Below are 18,663 nucleotides of genomic sequence, written 5' to 3'. Positions count from 1 at the left end.
TACCGCACCCCTCCCTACATGTAATCTTTCCTGTCTAAGAAACTAATTAGTACTTAGCTCACAGAACTGCCGGGAAGGTAACTTGAGTCTACGTGTGTATGTAGCACTTAGGCTACGTGTTAAGTATGCTACTGTTAGAGCTTGGAGACTATGGGCACTGCCCTTGGAATCTTACTTATATATACCAGCCCTGCCGCCTACTGGCTAGCTAACTTTGGGCATACTACTTAACCTCTTCAAACCTCAGTTCCTTCGATTGTAAAATGGGAAAAATACTAACATAATAATGTGGTAAATATTAAATGCCCTTTGAAGGTAAGTAGCTTTGCATAGTGTCTGGCTCATAGTGAGTTCTTAATTATATTAATTGTTCCCATTATCATTACAATAATAATTATTATTATCCTTGTTAGGTTTTCTGGCTATTTTTAATATTCTAGATTTCCAAAGAACTTTAGTATGCATATAACTGCTCCAGTCTTTTCTATCCTGACTACTATAAGGTGAAGATTATTGGTTGCTTTTCCCCTAAATGTCTGTATTTGTACTACAGCAAACAGCATTAGAACTGATTAGTTCTTTGACCTGAGTGGAAGCAAAGCAAATAAAAAAATATTACAGATATGTTTAGTTTAATGGGATTTCCAGCAGGTGTCATAACTACTTTATACCCAGCTTGTGAGGTAGGTCAGGAAAATACCAGTACGTATCTAACAACGAAGTCTTGAGTCCTCTCTCACAAATTACATTCTGCCCTGCACCAGTAAGCTTTGATTTTGGTCCAAGTGTGTTACTGTCACCCTTTTAAAGCCAACAGCTTTGCCTTTACATCTGTATAGCCAACATGGTGTTAGCTTTGAAGACAGACCTGTCTGGCTCTGCTATCAGACAGGTGACTGTCAGATTTATCTAATTCTTTGACCCAAATCTCCTTAATGGAAAAACAAGGATTATGCCTCTTACTTTTCATCATCGTTGTGAGATTATGCATGTAAAAGCCCTATCCCTCATCCCTCTTCTTGTGGAAATTAACATCTTATAGAATGGGCATTCAATAAGTATTAAGTTGAATTGAATCAAATAGCACAATATATTTTAATATTTTAAGAATATATACGAATTTAATATACCAAGAATTATACAGTTAAGAATAAACAGTACAGCATATTTTAATATATTAACAACATATTTGATATATTAAAGTTGCTACTAACTGTATGGCTACATAAATTTAGGATTTTTCTCTCATGCTTTGTGATTTCTTTTTGTTTTTCTTCTTGGTCAAAATCTCATTTGGAAATGAAACACAGTTAGCAAGCTCGTGAAGTTACTATCTTTATATTCTCATAATATTATGTATATAAAATTAAGAAGTTGGAATTTTATATTTTAGGCAATACTAAGAGTTTGATGTTTCTTAACGAAGGAGTGACATGATGAAGTTAGCATTTTAGGAAAACTCATCGGAGTTTAGCATTTGAAGCAAAAGCAAAGAAAAAATTAAAAAATGACTCTGATGTTTTGGGGGTTCGACTAAACAGAAGTAGACAAATCGGGAGGAATCCTAACTTGGGAGACGATGCTGAATGGTTTAGATGCATGGGTGTAGGAAGAGAGGTACTGTTTGAATGGAAAAAAACTGGAGACTCTCTAACAAATAGGTCAATAGGGAGAGTCAAGGTTTAAGACAGCTTTTGAAATGAAAGCTAAAAATGTGGTGTGAGGGAGAAAATATGGTGTCATAAGCCCTGTAAGGAGCTTAGAATAGAAAAAAAAAAAAGAATACAGCTGGGTGAAACCTGTTAGTTTGGGAAGAAATTTTACCAGAGATTGTTTTCTGGGGCGAAGAGGATTTGGTAGATTTATTTGGGCTAATTATTTGCTGCCTAAGTTACAAATTTACAAACTATCATATGCTGTTGTCCAAATTTTAAGACTATATTTTCTTATGTAAAAGAAAACCTTAAATATGACCTAGGTATGAAATGAAATATATATTTTGTTTCATTATATTTAATGCTTTATGTGTGTAATTCCATTCTGTAGCTTATTGCTTAAAATGCTTTAACTTGCTTGTGGCAGTTACAACAGAATGGACATGTTTGGTAAAAATCTGGTTTCAAACACAGGAGTCAGTTTTGGCTTAATGAGTTAGTACTTTTTTACCTACTAAATCCACAGAGATATCTCCTAAAACCTTTTCCTACCTCCTGGGTATGTTTTCTATGTGACAGTAAACTATACTCCTGTCTCCACAACTGTTAACTCTGTACCGCTGGGTAGAGTTTTGGAAGAAAGTAAGAGAGATCATGAGAAATGGATACTTTTACATGATTTCTATAAATCCTGTTTCCAAGAAGGAGTTATTTTGATAAATAAAGGAAAACTAGAGTCCCCCCTTTTGTTTATATTTTGCTCTTGGTTTCTTTGGGAGTGCCGTGACTAAAAAATAAATAAATAAATAAATAAAATACAGAGGATATGTACCTGTGTGTGCTCACCCACACGCATGTATGTGTACATGTGTATATGTGAGACTTCTAGAAGGTTTTCAGGTTTCTGATGAGGGAAGACACAATAACAGGAGAAATTTTGACCTCATAAACCTCACTGGTAGATTAGCTTAGGGTGGGTGCTCAAACATTTTCATACGTCATCTTCTTGGTCTACTCCTTGTAAGTTTTAGAAAAATTTGAACCTCAACATGGGTGCTGGGTGATAAGTCTAGGTAATTGGAAGATACATGAGAAAGTGCATTTGTGATTTTCCCGCTCTTTTGGTAACATCTATTAGAAAAAGCATTGCAAGAAAAGTCAGGAAACCTTATGACTGGCGTTATCAGGTGTGTGACTTTAGTTCAGTCATTCATTCTCTCAACCTTAATTTCTTCAATGTAAAATAAAGTAGTGGACTAGATAAGACTCTTCATAACATCCAGAAGTGTATGATGGTCTTTGGCATTCAGGAGTCTACATAAATGATGGAGTGAGGTAGGTGAGGTACATTAGATCATGTACCACTCTCTCTACCGATGTGGGACACATTGTCCAGGAAAAAGACTGTGATGAATTTCAGCATGATGACAGGCAAAGCACTGGGAATTCTGAAGTCACAAGTGTCATCAGCTGTGACTGTGATCAGAAGAGGTTTTGGTGCGGTGCAACCATCTGGCTTGGACAAATGTCCCGATGGTTTGGCTAAGGAATCCTCCTGATCTCTAAGCTTAGTTGACTTAATTTGCCTATTTGCGAAAGTCTGTTATATTTCTACTAGAATTTCACCAGTGTGGAAAGTGGTACAACATTTAACAGCCAGAATGACTCAGGCCCCAACCAAACAGATCTGAGGTCTGACCAAGCAGAATGGACACCAGCTGGTGCTCTGTACTTGTGCTGACCAGATGAACATATCAGTGGTGGGTACCAGTAACTATTCTGGCTAGGTATTTATTATTCTGCAAAGCATAAATTTCAGCTATATTACTTAATAAAAAATATTGCCATGTAACAGAAATTACAACATGGGCTGAAATTACAGCAAAGGACATTGGCTTTTCTCTTCAAGTAGTTACATCTAGTACTGCTAGGAGGGGAAGAACAGCAAGAAGAGTAAAAGCAAAATCTCTTTCCTTCCTTATGACACACATCCTCATGACTCATATCAAATGAGCTTGTTAATTTAAATTTTTTTCTTACACCAAGAATAGAAAAAAAACCCGGGAAGCTTTTAGACTTATTTGTGGAGGTTGAGAAGAAGAAAGAAAAGATCACCTGAGAGAACAAATTGCTCATCCTCTGCATCCTGAACCTTCTCTCTAGCCCTCACACCAGCTGCACCCAAATGCTCTCCAGCTCTGTTAGTATCCATGGCAGTGGAAAATAGGGAACAGATCTCTTTAAATGGGTGTTTATAGGTCAGACGTTCTTTTTTTTTTTTTTAAAGATTTTATTTATTTATTTGAGAGAGAGAGAATGAGAGACAGAGAGCAGGAGAGGGAGGAGGGTCAGAGGGAGAAGCAGACTCCCCGCTGAGCAGGGAGCCTGATGCGGGACTCGATCCCAGGACTCCAGGATCATGACCTGAGCCGAAGGCAGTCGCTTAACCAACTGAGCCACCCAGGCGCCCCTATAGGTCAGACGTTCTAAGCTTGAATGTAAATACATCAAGGGATAGGAAAAAAAATAAAAAGCCCATTAGTGGCATATTCTCTACTTTGTTTCTAAGAAATATAAGGCCGAATTCATCCACAACATGGTTTCCTATAAAGGGAAAGTACAGTTTCCCATCTCCAATAATGAAGAGAAGTTGTCTTAATTCACATGTTGAGATTATTAAAACTTATTGCAAAGAACATTTGTAGCTTCCCCAGTAGAAGCCTTTAATTCATAAGATATTACAGAAAATAATCACAAAGATCCGTGATCTCTGGGAAGATTTAGCAGCTACTATTTCAAGTTACAGGGTGGGGATCCATAGTGAAAGAGGGCCAAAATGGCCAAAATATGGACAGGAACTCAATCCTATGCAACATTCCTATCTGGCTTTTCTGCAAAAGTCCCTGGCAATCTAACTAGCTAGGCAAGTTGTATTTAACTAAGTTTTATTTGCCAGAAAACATTTAGGGTGGTGTTGGCAAAACACAGGACATTGCTTTTTGGCCAGCAAAAGAAAAATGATTTTAGGATTCTTAGGTCTGATTTGTCACCCTGTATAAGGTCTTAATTTTTTTCGGTGGGGACATAATCATCAAAATCATAGTCAACTCAGAAGAAAAAAAAAAAGATATAAAAACGATTAATTTGTACCCAACACAGCCTCTTAACATATCTAGAGAAAGAAATTAAGGCTCAATTCACTTTTATTATGAATCCTTAGGCCACGTGTATGAGCAAGGATAGAAAATAAGATGATCTATAATATAGTAATAATATGAAAAACAAAAGAACGGTAGAACTCATGAAGGCTGAAGTGGCAGTTTTGGGGCATTTTTGCACTGCTCTCCTCCCTAAGTCTATAGCAGACACTGCAAAAAGACCGTAGCAGCAGAGCCGAGAGGAGACTTTAAAACACTTTGTAATATTTTCCATCAGCTAACAATCATCTCAAAAAGGCGCATGGAGGAAACTTATTTTCATCCTCGTAAGTGTTACAAAAGCCATTAGTCATCATGGTAATTATAAGGTACAGGTTTGGATACAATCCTAAGTGTGGTGGCCAATAGGAGAAGCTGCATCTGTTCTAAAATGACTTAAAATCTAAAACATAATGCTAGAAGAAGGGTGGTTTGTTCAAGCTTCAACCTCAGAAGGAAAATGCACACAGTTTTAGAGGACGTCGTCTTACATTATTGGGAAATAATTTAATATTTTAATAGTCCTTAAATGCCACTACTTTTCTATGGGGATTTAAACCACAGCAGTATTATGTCCACCCTATCATTTCAAAAATATATTTCATTACCCTCACATGTTTTGGTTAGTTTAAATATTAGTTATCTTTCAGTAACCAAAATCCTACACTGCATTCTGGTAAATTAGTCTCTACTAAGAGGAGACTAGAGCATGAAACTCAAACAAGAATGTTAAATGGAATACAAATATCTAATCTAGAAATTCTAATAAAAATCTCCCTTCGTTGGATGAAGGCTCTTGGCTATTATACAGAAAACCATGACACGTGGCTCCCCTCAAAATGCATTATAGATCAGGCTCATAATCTTTTCCTTCCACAAAAATGGCACAAGAATTGATTTCAATTATCATTTAATACTTATTTCCCTCTCCTGTCAAAAAATGTTCCATACACATGAAATTGAAGGTTGGCAGCCTGAACTCATTTATGGAAATTTTAAGGACTATTGATTTACCAGTGAATTTTCTAGTTCTCTCATTGTAACTGGAAGGATGCCTCAGAGTTGTAATCAGATGATAGGATGGGCTTGAAAGCTGATAGGTTTAGTTAAGACTGATGGAAAGAAAAGCTTTTCAAAAATTTGTCAAAATAAATTTTATTAATTAGGTTAACATGATTGATTATACATGGCCAAATTTCTCATGTAGCACTGAACTGACATTTCTTCTTGCTTTGTTGTGTCCCCATACACCACTTTGATATCTGGGTATTAACTGTTGGGAAAATTTGAGGTAATTTAAAAATTAACTGGACTTATGTCTTTGGAAACAGGAAACTATTTTGTGTACCTGAGGGTTTTGTTTTCGGTCTTTATGCTACACTAACATATAAGCTACAAAAGAGTGTTTATTTAAGCAAATATTTATGTTGTCAGTATGTTTTTATAGGGAGTGATGGTCTGATGGACCCTTCTGGAAATTCTGTGTGTTTATCTGCACATTTAATTCTCCTACAAAACCTTTGTTAAAAGGAGAGCATCTCCACAAGGAACAGCATCCTTATCAACACTACCAACATGGCCGCAGCTGAGCTCAGCAGAACAGACTTTCAGTACTGGAAAGAAGCTAAGGTTACACAGTCAGGTTTTTTCTTCAAACAGTACCCCACCTCTCCAGCCCTACATATACCATCCACTTTCCTAATAAATGGTGCCATTGTTTTCTTCCAAGAGTTTGTGGGTCCTGAAGATACACAATTTTGAATTCTATCTTTAAAAAAGGGTTACAAAATTATGACTATGTATTAGACATGAAAGTGAATATTTATTTTGAATGGCAAAAGCAATTACGACTAATTGCAAAATTCTAAAAACTGAAAATACAAACATCACAAAATCCAGAAAACAGTACAGTATTTTTATTAACTAGTTGACTAATATACCCCTAGATGATTTTTCCTATTTGTTGAAAGCATAATTTTTGATCACCTTTAATAGGACAATGATTTTATAATATTTTCTGTAGAGAGGAGAAGAAATTCAGGTTTTTCCCCCGAGCATGGTGGACAGAAAAAAACATTAGTTATTATCCGCAGTTTTGAAAGTTTCCTTCAGTTTCACAACTCATTAGTGGTTATGTTCTAGACCATGTGAATTACTGTCAAATTTGGGGAAGCCTCTATCAAGTTTCCCTCTGATCTGTCATCATGATCTGAATGATATGGAAGAGTTTTGACGGAACATTTCTGGCCCCATACAACTCGAACCATGTTTCTCCACCATTAACCACGTAGTTTCAGCACTAGTGTCAGAATTCCCAGTTTAAATAGTCAGACCTGCGTCCATGAGGACTTGTGTCGTGACACCAGGTGAGAGGGAAGAGTATTCCTGGAATCATTTCTGTAACAGAACGTTAGCAATACCTAATCATACAAATAAAAATGTCCTACTTCACTCCACTTAGCACGATTTCACAAATAGCCTTGTCTGCTAACATCACCAGACCCAAGGGCAAGTGTGACAGGTGGGGAAGTGATCTTGACTGATAGCAGGTGAAAGACCTTATTTCTGCAACTCAGAGACATGGCCCTGTGAGCACATGGATAAGCTGTGGAAAGAGTTTCTTGAGCTTCAAAGTCCATTCTTCACTGCATGCCCCTCCCCATTCCAGCCCTCCCTCCTGTCCCACTCCCGTCCCTCATACAAGCATACCTTGGTGTGAGCCTTGCCTGGTTTCTCCTATTTCTTTCACATCCACTTGTCACAAATCCTACTGTTTCCATTTGCAGTGTTATCTTTGGCCCTTGATGCTTTCAATCCCATTCCTATGCTTACCTAAGTCAAGGCACATCTCAGTTAAGCCTCGCTGCTGTTGATTCCTTAAATCATCTCTCCTTTCTTGACTCTGTTCTCCAACCCACCCTCATAATTGATAATTATAAAACTGAGAATTATGAACAATGGAGAATTATAAAATTCCCCCAAATCTTTATCTTCTGCTCAAAAATCTTCAGGTAGCCATTAATTACAGTCATGTTAGTTATGTTAGAACCTCAGCCTTTGAGGTCATCTGTAATCTTGTTATTACATTCACGGCTATCTTAAATGAACTCTATTTCCCCAAACTGTTCTCCCAGATTCTTTAGATTTCCTTGGAAAGGTCCGTCTTCTTGCCTTCCCCTTTATCACTCCTTTCTGCATGGAGTTTCCTACCTCTTCTCTCTACTTGTCAAAGTTATACTTGCTCATCTTGGTCTGCTGTTGTTATCTTCCTTGCCCTCTTAGAAGTTTTCTAAAACATCCAATGCCATGGTGATAACTCTCTTTACTGGAAGCAGGTGTAGTCTCTATTTGACACTTAATATATGCTATGTTGTACTTGAATTCATTTAATATTTATATAAACCATGTATATGTGTGTAAGTGTGCACAGCTCTAACATCTTTCCTACAATATTATAAGTAGGTTCAGTTGCTATCACTAAGCACTTTACCTATTAGACTGCAAACATAACATAAATTTAAGAAATGTTTTCTTCCTTTAGGATGTTTAATTAAATCTTGTGAGAGAAGATAAAAGCAAAAATTACTTCTAGGAGAAGGCAGAGTAAGATAAGAGTCCTATACAGCAATTACATATGACATGTTAATTGTTAGACTCTTTGTCTCTCCCACTAGATGGCATGCTTTTGAGAGTAGAGGTCTCTTTAACCACAGCTTTTATATTTCCAGCACCTAGTTTCTGGTAATACTGACTTTTCTATAGTTGGAGATGTTCCTGGAGGGGCTGGGAGGTGTCCTAAATATGGCTGCGGGGATTCAAACACTGACTAGGGGCCTGGATGGGAGGTATGAAGTACAAATGGTGAGTTCTCCGTGAGGCAGGCACTATGCAGGATATCTTATGACCACAAAGATACAGAGGTCTGGAGACTGAAAACTGCATGCAAGTCTCAATTTCAAGCTTAAGTTTCCTCATCTACTAAAATAGCTCATCAATAACTGGTTGTCGTGATATCACGAGATGAAGTGAATTAATATATTGGCTGGAACCTGGTAGGCATTCAAAAATTTATGTTTCGGTTTACTCTCCCTAAACGTATTAACCACTGATAGAGTTGATCAGCTTCATATTTTGTTATGTGGGAGATTTTTTGAACTCTACTCTTCAATTCCCCAAATCCACTTCAATCACGAAGATGGATCTGTAAAATTTAAATGTATCCCTTAGTAGGAAGTCAGTGAAAAGAAACTTTAAAATATTAAAAGTCTGGATTAGGATGTGTAACAATGAAACCAAAATTCCCACTTTTTTAGACTCTGCTAACACTAATGGTTTTGAACAGCAATCTCATTTACTGTAAGCTGTTGCTTGTCAGGCAAACTGCACGGAGTGGATTTGATTACCTATATACATTCTGTGTGGTCAGAAATTTAATGCTGGGACCCAGCAGGGAAGAAAGAAAAGTCTGAAAACAGAATTGGCTCACAGTGTCATTTATAATAAAGGGAACCTTTGCTAAGAAATTTTATCTGAAAGTTAAGAACTCCTTTGAGATTTTTACCATCAACTCAGCACGGTGCTATTATTTTGTTACTGAGACACTTAAACTTTTGTTTTTCTTACCCCTTACAGAGGAATCAATAGTTTAAAGTTAGAGCAGAGAATAGCAGCTCTTGAGTGTTAATCTGAGCTTGGTACTGAGACCTCAAAGATTGTTGTCAGCAGCTTATCAGCCATGTATTAAACTCTGTACATACTCATTGTTTATAGGAAAAAAATTAAAATATGACATATGACAGGTTTTAATAAAACATGGCATAAAGGGTTTTTAAAGAATAGCTATCTACTTTTTCCTATTACCAAGAGTATGTTATTGGAGATGTATTTCAAGATATCTGCTAAGTTCATAATATTTTCTCCTCTGGAAACTAGTGTCTCCCCACATTATCCTTGGGGTTAGGGTCCCAATAACCATGCTTATATTGTGTGAACTTGACCTTTACCCTATCCTTGCCACTGGTGGCTGGTAAGTAGTAGATCCCCGACTTAATTTCCAGAAACTGTCCTCTAGTCATAGCTGACTGACTAGTGTTGGACACTTGACAAGCCTGGGTGAATAGGATTCCCTCACCTGGGGATCTAGACTAGGACTAAGAGACAGACAAACCAGTGAGTATCTGTAGGTGACAAGAACTGGTCACAAATGTGGCAGCCCTAGGGTGGACATACATTGATCAGAGAAGCCAACAAATCCAGTCTGTAGACTAAAGTGAATAAAAACATATATGCGCATGATGTGATGAGCACTGGGTGTTATATGCAACTGATGAATCACTGAACACTACATCTGAAACTAATGATGTACTATATGTTGGCTAATTGAATTTAAATGAAAAAAAAGAAACATATGCAGAGAACAGAGATGAGATATGAGGATTCTTGACAATTTTCTATTTCCTTGTTCTAGACCTTTCTTAAGGCCTGATGGCATTGCTATTACTGGACTTCATGACTCTATATTCATATAACCCCCCCATCTCTGTTGTGGATTTTTAACTCATTCATTCAATAGGTACTTATGTCATGTCTCAGGAAAAAGATGGCAGAATCAAGACTAGGCTCTGGGTTTCCTGCGGGTTGTTTATAGGGGAGAATATATTTTCTGTTTCTCGTTTTGCAATTTTAAGATTGTCTAAAGATTTTAAATACTGATACCTGATACTGTATAAAAGATACGTTAGAGGAACCCATTTCCCCTTTCTAATAGAAAGGAAAACTCAAGCAGAAGGGAAATCCAAGCCTCCGAGTGTTATAAACGACACAGCAAGTGATGTGGTGAGAATGCAAACCTCGGGATGCTGCTGTGTGTTTTGCAAGTCAGGTTCCCATCCCCCCAGCAACACAACTCACTTTCCCACAAGCCAGACTTTCCACTTCCTTCCCTGGCGCTCCTCATTTCAATGAATGACCCCTCGATTTAACCCACTTGTTCAGTTCAAATTTCAGTTTAACCTGCACTTCACAGAAACTTCACAAAAATTTCCTTTTCATTTTTTTCACAAGTTTTACATCTATCCCATCATCAAATCCTAACAGATCATTTTCCCAGTGCTCTCAGACTCTGATCTCTTCTCACCCCCTCCAAGCCATTATTCTGTCCGTGGGGAGTGACTGCAAAAAGTCATTCACCTGTCTCTGTTTCTACAGCAGAATGAACCTCTTGAAACATAAATCTGATCATGTCACTCTCCTGCCCAAAACTCCAACAGCAACATGAATTGGCCTGTCCATCCCTTGACCTTATCTACTACCTCTGCCTCACACATTGTTACAGTTTTAATGTCTTCCTTGCTGTTCCCCAAATATTTCAAGCAGGTTCCATCTCAGGGCATTTGTGCTGGTTTCCTTTACCAGGGATGCCTTTTATGGAGGCAGCCCCTGAGCCTGGACCTTTGCTTCATGAGGCATTTGTTCAAGTCTTCTCTGCAGAAAGACCTTCCCTGACAGCCCATGTTATGGTAGTGCCCTCCCACCACCTCTCTCCAGAGCATTTATGTCTACCTGGCATTACTGCACTCATTTATTGATACGTGTTTGCTTTCTGTCTCCTCCCACTAAAATGTAAACTTCATGGAAGCAGATATTTGGTCTGTTTTGTTCACAGCTACATCTCCAGGACCTTCAGAACAGTGCCTAAAATAAGAGCGAGGCTCAGTAAATGATTGAGTGAATGAATAAAAGGGACTGGATACTTTAAAATCTAAGTAAAAAATTCAGATCATATGGCTTTACATATTTTCCTTTACTTACTCTAAGAACTACCCTCCTCTTAGATTCCCATTCAGAATATAACCTTTCTCACTCATGTTTCTATAGACTCTTTATGCTTTTGTAGCTTATTCTTACTGGGTCTGCACTCTAGTGATTTATCTGACTATAAATTGGAATGCACATGAAAGGCTACAGTGTTTTCTTAGCTACACCAAAGCCACAATGTTTTGCCAATCTTACTCTCTTTCACAGTGCCCTGTAAATTTCACATGCCCTGTAAATTTTCTGGTTAATAACAATGTTGACCTCTATTACCTGAAAAGGTTTTCTCTCTTTTTTTAATTTTTGAAGTAAAGATCTGACTGTTTAAATTTCTATTTGGAAGATACATAAAGATGGCAGAAGCAGAAGGTTTCTCGGAGAAAAAAAAAAAAATCCCATCATCCCTGTTGTGGATTTTTAATTCATTCATTTAACAAGTTCTTACTTCATACATACTGTGTCTTGGGAAAGAGATGGCAGAATCAAGACTGGGCTCTGTGTTTTCTTGTTTACCAGATAGAATATATTTTCTGTTTCTAATTTTGCAATTTTAAGATTGTCTAAAGATTTTAAATATTGATGCCTAATACTGTATAAAAGACCTTTTTTGGTATAAAAGATACTTTAGATGAACACATTTCCCCTTTTCCAGTAGAAATGGATTTCTAAAAATTTTTCTTCACTCTTGCAAATATTTGTCAACGTTCTATATTAAGCAATAACATTATTCCTAAATACTAACATACTCTAAGCACTAATACATTCTTAGTGACAACTATCAATAATGTTCACTTTATTTTAGAATAAGTTTTACTTGGTTATTAACCAGTTCATTAAGCATTTGTATGTTTTGAGTGTCCGGCATGTGACAGTAACTGTCCTTGAAGAGCTTATGTTTATTTTTTTTATTTTTTAAGAGTTTATGTTTAATACATAACCATTCACAGAGGACATTTAAGAAGACAGCATGTCTGTGGGTGGTTGAATGAAATAAACACCTAGGCCAGGGATGAGCATGCTGGAAAGTTTAAAGGTAAAATGAATCTATTTCATAGGATGATGACTGGCTTGCATCAGTTAACTTTAACACTTAACAGTAGACTTACTGTGGTTACACAAGTGAATAGGAAACTGTCTTTATAATTTTCACAATATTCCAGTCACCAGGACTAGAATACAATGTGACAATAACCTGGATGGAAGGTGAAAAGACGTATCAAGTGACATGGTGGTTGGGAAGGGAGTGGAATGCTTATAGACCCTGCATTTCTTCTGCTCATTCTATATTTTTTGAATTCTTTGTATCTGCCAATCCCGTATGTTTCATATGGTGAAAGAGAGAGCAAGGATATTTAAATGGAAGACCAGTCTCATGGTCTTACATTATTACCAAAGTTTATAATACAATCACATTGTATCTGTCAAATATTTCTGAGTGATTTTTATGCTAATCTTTAACATGTCCCAGAAGAAACTTCTGAGTATATGACAATTTACATTATATTCATAATTATTTCCATTCTGAGATTGATCTCCTAAAGAATAAGAAAACCTCAGGATAGTTTGATTCTTAAAATGCAAACTGTTTAACTGGTACCAACAACCATGGCACCTGAAAAATAAAAGCTTTTCTCAAAATGCTCTCGTTTAAATGCATTGCTTAAATTCTGTTGCAAATGACCTTTGTGTTCTGCAACAAACATCATCTGCTACATTCATGGTATTGAATGTCTCTGAGGGTTAGCCTGTTACCCAATCAGTTGAACTCTTCCTAACCACTGATTTCTCAAGGGTACTTACATATTCTTCATAAGCTTCGTGGGCTGGAGGAGGGGGTGCCCTGTATCCCGGCACTGTCGGTGCCCCCCGGGCTCGTGGGGTAGGGACACCTCTTGCTACAGGGGGCACTGGAAGAGCTCCACGAGTCACAGTAGTCCCTCGAGGGGTGAGTACACCTCGTCCAGGTGGTGGGGGAGGAGGAATGGCGCCCCCACGGCCCCTAGGAGAAACAGGTCATGTACAGATGAGAAACCAGTGAGGAGAGAAAGAGACTAAAACAGATAGGGTTTTCATCTTACAGCCATATGATGGGAAGAAAACCAAATTTATCTGTATGCATAAGCACGTGTGTGTGTGTGTAATTGAGTTTCTTTAGGCTATAAAGTATTTTGACCTCTACAGTAGAATAAATTTTGTAAATCTTATAATGAAACTCATGTAAAATGCTTGAATATAAAATGAATAAAAAAACAACCAAACACAAACCAACGCACTCATTTTATTCCAGCTTTGCCAAGGAGACTCAGATCAGAGCTTCAGCTAACATATAAGTATTTCCTGCTTTTTAAAAGTTCACCTTATGCCAACTTTGCTTTTACAAAAGACCTACATTAGCACCTGTTTTGGCTAACCGAAAGAAATCAGAAGAAGATTCCTGCTTTTCTGAAAACTGTGAAAAGCAAAACCAGTGTTCAGCATTTGTTTTGTAGCAGGCCATTGTAGGGGCAGCGTGCACCCCGAGCAGCTAGAGTGGCCCCACCAAGCTCCTTTCCCAGAAACTACACTCAGCATTTCAACGTCAAGCCGCCAGAGCTTTGAACTGTGTGAACATCTGTGCTTTATCTCCATTTATTTTGTGCATCCATTAGCGATGTGTCCTAAGGTACCAGAAGAGCCTGAGAGGTTATTTTTCCGGGGTCTGGGAACACTCAAAAAAAAATTTCCATGTAGATTAATGGTAATTGCTTCTTTGCTTTATGCCATTTCAGCTTATGAAAGGTCTCATAGGCATGTTGGATAGCAAGGCAAACCTGTATGGCTCATGGACTATCCGTGAAACTGAACTGCTGAATGTCAATGTCTCCTCCATGCTGGAGGTTATTGGCAGTGAGATGCAATGTTGTATTTACAAAAAAATCTGTCTGCACTTTCATACTTCAGTAAAATGTGGAACTCTAAGCACGGTGATATCATTCTGCTTCTTCCAGTAGCTGAAGCTTGAGGTCACTGAAATCACAAATCATTGTCACTGATTTGTCATCATGCATACAACCCCCTGAACTGGTATTGTCACTAATATAATTTGTCTTCCTATGGTAACTACGGTGTTAGTAAAATACGTCAGGATTCTGCAATAAAAGAAAAGACTGAATGCTCTGTACTACGGTGTTTGACACAAAAGTAACCTGTATTAAAAGCCTAAGATGAAATGGTTGCAGCCAACTTTTATGGTTTTCCAAGGCCTTTGGAAAGGTTGAGTGTTTGAAGTCTTTGGACAAAAGCGTGGTTATTTCAGTTTTTATTACGTCTGAAAGGCTGGCCTCCAGAAAGCACTGCTTTCAGCAGGAACACTAAAGCTTTGGGAAAAATGATGATCATTGGGATGTCAACAATCACACTGTTTGGCTCTGCCCACAGATGGGGGATGTAGGTTATGCTTTCTGCTATGAATAGCAGTCAGCTGGCTCTTTCTTGCTTGCAGAAAATGAGCTTTTGTGAGCGAACAGTAAGAATGCTGGCAGAGTTTTTAAAAGTTTTAAATGGATTATAGAGCTGATAAATAGAGAAATTATCAGAGAACTTCTTGTAAGTCTAATGTACAGAGAATGCTCTCCTGGATTGGGGAAGGTGAAATACAAAAGACCCAGTGCCCAGTGCCTGCTTCAAATACAACAATAGCTGAGAATACACTATACTATATTATCATGATAATATAAAACACATCTATGAAAAAGGATGTAAAGACCAATTTTACTTCCACTGGGCCTCCAAGCATCAATCTGTTTCCTCCTAAGTAGTGTGAGCATATGTCTGGGTTTGCCTAGAATAGTTCTGATTTACAACTGTTGTCCTAGCTTCCTGTTCAGTTTAGCACTTTAACACTCTGAAAAGTGCCCAGATGTGGGTAGTAAATTATATGTCACCCTGCTTTACACTACATTCACAAGTGCTGTCTATCCCACTGAATAATCACGGGTGAGTAAGTAGTGTAACTCCCTGGGCTTAAGGTGGATTTTTTTTTTTTTCTAATGGGTAAAATCAGATCTCTGAATCTGTAAACAATTCTTCCTGCTTTAAAATTATATGATGCTCAGGGCACCTGGGTGGCTCAGTCCTTTGGGCGTCGACTCTTGATTTCAGCTCGGGTCATGACCTCCGGGTGGTAAGATTGAGCCCAATGTGGGGCTCTGTGCTCAAGGGGGAGTCTTCTTGAGACTCTCTCTCCCTCTCCCTTTGCTCCTCTCCCTGCTCAAGCTCTCTCTCCCTCTCTCTCTAAAATTTTTAAAAAATTATATGATGCTCATATCAGATCTGATTTCCCACCCTATTCCTTCCCCAGTTGCATCACAAACACAGCCCTGGCAAACCTATCTCCTGAATCTGACTCATCACCTCCTATACGTTGTGTCCTTTCCTTGGAATTTTAATCTCACATCCCTCTTCTCCAATTCAACTGAAATTTCACATCACCTATTTTAGGATACTGGCCCTGGCTGAATCTACACTACAGTATTCTTCATTTTTCTGACTTTTGAAAGTTTTCCATCCTTAATTCTCTACCGACTGCTCATTCCTGAACTGAATGTAATCTAGTTATTGCCTCCCCACTTTGTTGAAAATACTCTTGACTGAGATTACCAGTGACCTATCAGTTTCCAAATCCACTGATTCATTTACAGTCCCCATTCCACTGCACTTGTTATATTTATATCTGTGGATTGATTACTAGCTGGAAAATGCCTTCTTTGGACTCTTGCATTCTCTAACGCTAATGATGACTATTACCTGTTTCATTCCTAACACATGCCATATCCTGGATTATATGCCTTATATCAGGGGTTCCTTCACTTGTCTGCATATTAGAATTTCCTGAAGACTTTGAAAAATTCTAAATTCCAGGCCACACCCCAGGCCAATTATATCACAATCTCTAACGGCAGGAAACTCTCAGTGATTCCGAAGTGCAGACCAATTTGGGAACCACTGCCTTATATGTATCACTTAATTTAAAAATCTTGACAACGTTGTTATGTGGCTAATCCTGAGATATTTTAAAGGTTGAGTACCAAGTCACAGAAAGTACAAGTCACTTGCTCAAGGTCACACTAGCAATCCATAGACCTTGAATTAATTATAGGAATAATTATTCTTTGTGTATCTTGGTTCTTCACCTAATCTTAGTTGACAATGTCATTAATCTCTAACTGGGCTAGACATCAGAGAGTTATCCTTGTTGTGGGCCAAATATTCTTTCTTCTCCAACATCTAATTGGGCACTAATTCCTATAAACTCTAATCTCTAACCTAGTACTGTATCTCTATAGTCCAAAGAGTGTTCATTTCTGTTTTGGATAATGGACTTGTCTTCTTACCGGCTTCCATGCCATATGTCAGTGTGTTTCTGTCTGTCTCTCTTTGATTACTCTAATTCTTTTCTCTCACTTACAGTGATGACTGAGTAGTCTTTCTTAGAAACAAGTATGATTACTCCCTTCTTTCACAAACTCCATTAGTTCTATGTATTAATTCTCATTGCAGTAAACAAAAGCCTCCAAAATCTGCCCCTAATGTTTTATTCTCTGCAGTTTGCTCTCAATCATTATATAATGATAATGTGTGTCAGAGATGTCAAATATCTTAATTCTTCAATTATGTACTCTAAATTATTATATAGATGTAATGCTTTGTTCTCTGGTATGCATAATTACTGAAAGATTAGTTTTTATAGATATATTTATTGAAATGAAAATTGCTTTAATTAAATACATTTTCAACAAATTATTATAGAAGTTTTCAAATATCCCAGGCACCATTCTTTTTTAATATAAGTGTAATTGAATGACTTAATAAAGTCATAATTTCATAAGTATGTACAAATTAGCATCCATTAACTCATGTTTTCAAGAGCTTCCTAATCAATATGATTTTCTGTTTTGTGAAGCTGTTTCCTTATTCTTTTTTAATTGTAGATACTTTCCATCATGTGGTTTGAAACAGAAGACAGCAGAATTCTGGTCCATTTACTTTCATTAACGTTAATACATTAATGATATCAATATAGCATTGAAGTGAGGTTTAAATTTCAACAATTTTATCTTCTTTTTACATATGTAGTATCAGATTTGTATGATATATGGGATAGTAAAAAACAAAACTTTCAAACAAATTTTTTTCTAACATATTTAAAAATCTAGACCACAATGCACTATTCTCTATTAAACCATTAAAGATTAATATTTTAGAATGAAACTTTACTGAAATTGAAATCTTATATGATCCACTCAAATACTCAAATATAATGTTACATTAAGGACCATCAATAACAAAAAAATCTATTAATAAGATTTTATAATCTCAAAAGCAAGTTAATGCATTATTTTTTTAAATGGTCCTAATTTCAGGCATATAGAATAGAAAAAACTTGTCCCCCCTCTGTAGACTTTCTAAATATATATTAGGTTACACCATATAAAACTAAATATATATTAGGTTACACCATATAAAATTTGGCATTTTGGGAATTACAAAAGTGACAGTTTCATTATTTAAGGCATATGATTTAATCAACTTAGGATTACCTGCAATGATATCATTTCACAACCCATCATGATGAGGTTAGAAATGTACAAGGTTTTATAGAAGACTGATTCCATAAAAAGTATATCCATAAAAAAAGTTATGTCACATTAATTTTTAGCAATAAAAAGTGTTCTTAATTCGCATTACAGAGCTCTTATTTTCATCTTTAGGGATAAAAATGTAATAATCTCTAGAAGATTTTAAGTTTTCCTTTAGTCAAACGTAATTTTCAAAATTGCCACATTTTTTTTTTTAAGATTTTATTTATTTATTTGTCAAAGAGAGAGGGAGAGACAGAGAGCAAGCGCAAGCCGGGGGAGCGGCAGGCAGAGGGAGAAAGCAGGCTCCCTATGTAGCAAGGATCCCAATGCGGGACTCGATCCCAGGACGCTGGGATCATGACCTGAGTGAAGGCAGCC

At 37.1% G+C, this 18,663-nt stretch overlaps 1 protein-coding gene across 2 annotated transcripts in view; it reads right to left on the bottom strand.

Annotated features, from left to right (window-relative positions):
- Window positions 1–18,663, bottom strand: part of KHDRBS2 (KH RNA binding domain containing, signal transduction associated 2) — a 561,940-nt gene that overhangs the window by 177,432 nt on the left and 365,845 nt on the right. For both annotated transcript variants that reach the window (XM_021692046.1, XM_021692047.1), the window contains exon 6: window positions 13,466–13,664. In XM_021692046.1, the coding sequence (XP_021547721.1) occupies window positions 13,466–13,664 (199 nt within the window). The remainder of the gene's footprint in view (window positions 1–13,465; window positions 13,665–18,663) is intronic.

This window comes from Neomonachus schauinslandi, chromosome 8 (genome assembly GCF_002201575.2).
Source record: "Neomonachus schauinslandi chromosome 8, ASM220157v2, whole genome shotgun sequence".
Taxonomy (NCBI): domain Eukaryota; kingdom Metazoa; phylum Chordata; class Mammalia; order Carnivora; family Phocidae; genus Neomonachus; species Neomonachus schauinslandi.
Note: the sequence above shows the minus strand (reverse complement) of the source record. Positions and strands in the feature narration are given on the sequence as shown.